At 56.8% G+C, this 4,353-nt stretch overlaps 2 protein-coding genes across 2 annotated transcripts in view; both read right to left on the bottom strand.

Annotated features, from left to right (window-relative positions):
* Positions 1-3,428, bottom strand: part of SPATA20 (spermatogenesis associated 20) — a 9,225-nt gene extending 5,797 nt beyond the window's left edge. Inside the window, exons 1-10 of the mRNA XM_010002756.1 lie at positions 3,319-3,428; positions 3,045-3,109; positions 2,473-2,627; positions 2,115-2,258; positions 1,660-1,861; positions 1,432-1,562; positions 1,247-1,351; positions 698-772; positions 281-493; positions 27-117 (exon numbers count right to left, since the gene is read on the bottom strand). Coding sequence (XP_010001058.1) covers positions 27-117; positions 281-493; positions 698-772; positions 1,247-1,351; positions 1,432-1,562; positions 1,660-1,861; positions 2,115-2,258; positions 2,473-2,627; positions 3,045-3,109; positions 3,319-3,428 — 1,291 coding nt within the window. The remainder of the gene's footprint in view (positions 1-26; positions 118-280; positions 494-697; positions 773-1,246; positions 1,352-1,431; positions 1,563-1,659; positions 1,862-2,114; positions 2,259-2,472; positions 2,628-3,044; positions 3,110-3,318) is intronic.
* Positions 3,429-3,696: 268 nt separating this feature from the next.
* Positions 3,697-4,353, bottom strand: part of EPN3 (epsin 3) — a 7,561-nt gene continuing 6,904 nt past the window's right edge. Inside the window, exon 10 of the mRNA XM_010002755.1 lies at positions 3,697-3,910. Within this exon, the coding sequence (XP_010001057.1) occupies positions 3,697-3,910 (214 nt within the window). The remainder of the gene's footprint in view (positions 3,911-4,353) is intronic.

Genomic DNA, 4,353 nt, shown 5'->3' with positions numbered 1-4,353 from the left:
GCCCTCCCGCAGCGCCGCCCCCGCACCGCGCGGCTCCAGCCCGAACCGCGCCGCCGTCAGCGCCGGGGAGCACCGCACCGTAAGGACGTTCTTGCCCTTCAGCTCCTGATGGGGGTCCTGGAAAGACAATCCCCGTTCAACGACCAGGCTGAGCCTGGGGGGTGGGGGGTGTTGAACCCCGCGTGGTTTGGGGATGCTCTGCCATCCTCCCACGCACCCACGGGTGGGCGGTCCCCACTGATGCTCCCAGGACTGGGCAGGTCTTTGCTCTCTCCCTCACCTTCATGGGGCTGACATTGCCGGTTTCCTTCACCCCGTAGTGGTGCATGAAGACATCTGCCAGGGTTGTCCCCTCTGTCGCCCCCTCGACAGGGTCAGGAAGGAGAGCCCGGATTTCCTCAGCTGCCCACACACAGAAAGCTCCTTCCCGTTTCTGTTCAGATTCAGTGGTCGGGTAGGAATCAGCATCTTCTGCACTGTAGAAACCTCCTGTCTGGGACAAAAGCAACAGAAAGACCCTTCAGCTGCTGGGACAGCACCTTCAGCCAGCTCCCATCACTGCTGGGCGGGCAGTCCAGCCAGCAAGCCCCAGCAGTGCCCCAGTCTGACCTCAGCTGGGAAGGGAGGGAGGGAAAAGCAGCCACATCCCAGCACAGGGTAAGCAGTTCACTCAGGCCCAGCTCAAGGAACAACCCACCTGGTCACTCAGGTCACGTGAGACATAGAGAAGAATGTCTTGGGCAACATCAGCAAAGAATTTGTCACCAGAGATCTGTGGGAGGCACGGGAGGGTGTCCATGGGGAGGCAAGAGACACAGCAAGATATAGTAGGAGATTCAAATTTAAAGAGCTGGCAAAGGAGGGGAAACACATCCAGGGATTTTAAAAGTGGGATGGATTGAGGGTAAGATCTCTGTGTAAGAAATCTACAGGCACTGGAGAGCAAACCTGGAGTTACACCTAAACCAGAGGCAGCAGCACATGTTTTCTGACTTGCAAAGGCCAGTCAGAAAGCTGTTCTCTGTCATCTTCAAAACCCTGGAGTTAAACTGTCATGGACTTGAGCAGCTTTTCTGGATGAAGACCAGTAGTTGAAGGGGGGTATGGGACCACTTCACGCCCATGGGATGGGCAGCACCTTGAGGAACAGGTTTTGAAACTGCTCCCCAGACAAAGCCATCCCTCCCCAGCCCACACGTGGTGTGCCAAGTGAGTCCCCCTCCACAGAAGGATGCCCTGGCTGTACCTGAAAGGCTCTGCTGTACGTGGCTGCCAGCTGCCCCTGGTCATACAGCATCTTCTCAAAGTGAGGGACATGCCAGTGCTGGTCTGTGGAGTAACGATGAAAGCCCTGCAAAGACCAAGTGGACACATCACCACGCAGCACTTTCTGGGCATGCCAGGGATTGACCCCCAAGGCTTTCCTCCTACCTGACCAATGTGGTCATGGATACCCCCATGGGCCATCATCTTGAGGGTATGCAGAGCCATCTGCAGAGCCCGGGCACCTTCTGGAGTTGTTCGGTGCAGAGCCCAGTACGTGAAGAGGAAATTCAAATTCACTGGAAGACAGGGAGCAGGGGACAGGCTGCAGGGTGGGCTCTGCCCCCCAGTGCTGCCTGCCCCACGGCAGGGCTCAGCAGCAGAGGCCAGACTGACCTGGGGTGGGGAACTTGGGGGATTCAGAAAAGCCACCGTAGTCTTCATCGTAGGAGTCAGAGAGCTGCTGGAAACAGGTGGTCAGCACCTCTTTGGCTGGTGGGGGTGACTCCTGGCCCTGCACACGCGTCTCAGACGTGTATCGCAGCGCTTCCAGGATCTTATGGCTGTTTTCCAGCAGGGCATCTTTGTTCTCCTTCCACTAAGATAAGGAGAGGGAAAGTCAGTTCTCCCAAGTTTTGTCTCTCTTTCTGCTTCCTGCATTGCACTGGTCCAAACTGCACCTTCAGTTCTCAGGCCCCATCCCCAGATCCACCTCGAACCCACCCAAAGCTCTGACACACTCTCTGGGATACTGTTTCTTCTGACTCTCTCTCTCTCAGTCACCATCAAGCCCAGACCACTTCCCCTGCTGCCCTTTTGGTTGAGTGCTGCTGGTTATTCCTGCTTGGTACCTGCTCTGCGATTCGGAGCAGCACAGTCCGAAAGCCAAGGCGATGAACTCCATCTTCAGGAGGGAAGTAGGTCCCCCCTGCAAAGGGCTTTAGGTCTGGAGTCAGCCAGACACTCATTGGCCAACCACCTCCACCACTGGTTGCCTGAAAGACAAACCACGGGCACACCAAGGTCACAGAAGAGGCACCCTCTGCTTTACACCCTACTGACATGTCCAAGTGCTTCTTTCGACCCTTGTGATCATGCACGGCCCCGTTCAGACCACCCCACATTCTTCTTGTCTGAGGAACATGACCATGAACCTCATCTTGACAAAGCCAGTCAAAGCCTCCCAAGCTCTACCCATGCCTCCCTTACCTGCACAAAGGTCATGTACACTTTGTCCACATCTGGTCGCTCCTCACGATCCACTTTGATGCACACAAAGTTCTTGCTCATAATCTCTCCAATCTCCTCGTTCTTGAAGGACTCCTCCTCCATCACATGGCACCAGTGGCAGGTGGAGTAGCCAACTGAAAACAAGCTCAGGTGAGTGAGGAAAGGCCCTGTGCAGGCAGCAGGTCATGCATTATGGGGAGATAGCTCAGAGGTGGGGAATCTTCTATGGGAAACAGCTGCTGCCCCCCTGGAGAAGAGATGGAAAAGGCCTTCTGCAAGCATGGAGGCTTGCAGGATCTCCTAGGCTCTCCAGCTCTTGCTCCTAAGATCTGGCCAAAGACTCTGGTAGCCAGGAAGGCCCCTGGATAGAGCCCCATCTTCAGCAAGAGCTATTAATGCATGTGTCCCTCTCTTCCTGACAGACAGTTCATGCCCAGTGTCCTTGCTTACCTAAGTGGGAGCTCACACACCAGCTCAGGACACAGCCAGGCTTATCTGGTCATTTACTGGACAACACATGGAAACATGAAATATGTCTTGTTTCTGGTTACCTGACAGGAATATCAGCTTGTTTTCTTGCTTTGCTTTATCAAAGGCTTCCTGGCCCCAAGGGTACCTGTGGAGGGAAGACAAGACAGGAGCTTCAAGGTTCACTGCTGCCAGGATTTATGGGATCCTCTAAAGCTGCCAGAGAAACCACAGATTGGTAGGGGCAGCTGGACAGGAGGCCAGGCTGCTCCCCCTGCCATTGCTTCCATGGCAGTGAGTCCTCAGCCCCACAGATAAGAGCAGAGGAGGAGGGAGAAAGACACTGGTCAGTCTTACCAATCCACAGGGTTGTGAGCGTGCTGCAGGAGGTAGGGGGACTTCTCATTGATCAGGCGGTTGGTGTGGCGAGGGGCGCTGGGGGGGCTGCCCGTGCCCCCCGTGGCCATGGTCACACTCCCCGTTAGAAACACGCACCTGCGACGCCCAACAGGTTCATCATTTCCAGGGGCAAGACACAGCCCTGGGGGGAGCTGTGACACCCCAGACCAGCACCACCCTCATCCCAGCTCCCCGGGGTGCTCAGCACAACCCCAGGACACTTCCTGCTCCACAGGGAATGGCTCTCAGCACCAGCGCTGGGCAAGCACACTGGGGCAGGCTGAGTCCCCTCCACCCTCCCAGGACCCCATGAAGTCCTCCCCAGGTGCTGCAGGCTCAGGTGAGGCTGCTCCCCTCCAGCTTGGCATCCCCAGGGCTCCCTCCCCCTCCACCCACATCCTTTAGGAAAGTTTTAGGGTGACAGTCACCCGACAGCCATGGGTAAGAGAGCAGCACCTGCAGGATCTTTGTGTCCTCAGAGATGAAAATCCCCTCCCGTGAGTGCACGAGCAGGTGTGGGGGGGTCAGGGTGCAGGCAGGGTGGCTCCTCCTGGAGAGGGGTGTGAGGGACCAGGAGGGGACTAGAGAAACCCCCCCGATGCTGGGTGGGATGCCGGGGTGCAGAAGGGAGTGCAAAAGGGGTGCAAGAAGGAGCCCCAGGGAGTGTGCAAAGTCATGCAGGGGATATAAGGACGGAGGGAGGATTTAGAGGAATGCAGGAGGGGTGTAACGGGGCAGAGCTGAATTAGGAGGGAACCAGTGGGATGCAGGGCTGGGGGGTTAAGGGAAACGCGGGAGGGGTACAGAGCGTTGCAGGGACGCAGAGAGAACGCAGAGGGATGCGGGAGGTGCAGGGAGGGTGCAGGGAAGATTTCAGAGCAGGCAGGAGGATTGTAAGGATGCAGAGAGGATTTAGGAGGGATTCGGGAAGGTGCAGGGGGGATTTAGCGGGTGCTGGGAATGTTTATGCGTTGCCGGGAGGTGCGGGTGATA

This window comes from Chaetura pelagica, unplaced genomic scaffold (assembly GCF_000747805.2).
Source record: "Chaetura pelagica isolate M959 unplaced genomic scaffold, ChaPel_1.0 scaffold47, whole genome shotgun sequence".
NCBI lineage: Eukaryota > Metazoa > Chordata > Aves > Apodiformes > Apodidae > Chaetura > Chaetura pelagica.
The sequence above is the reverse complement of the archived record's forward strand: the minus strand, read 5'-3'. Positions and strand labels throughout refer to the sequence as shown.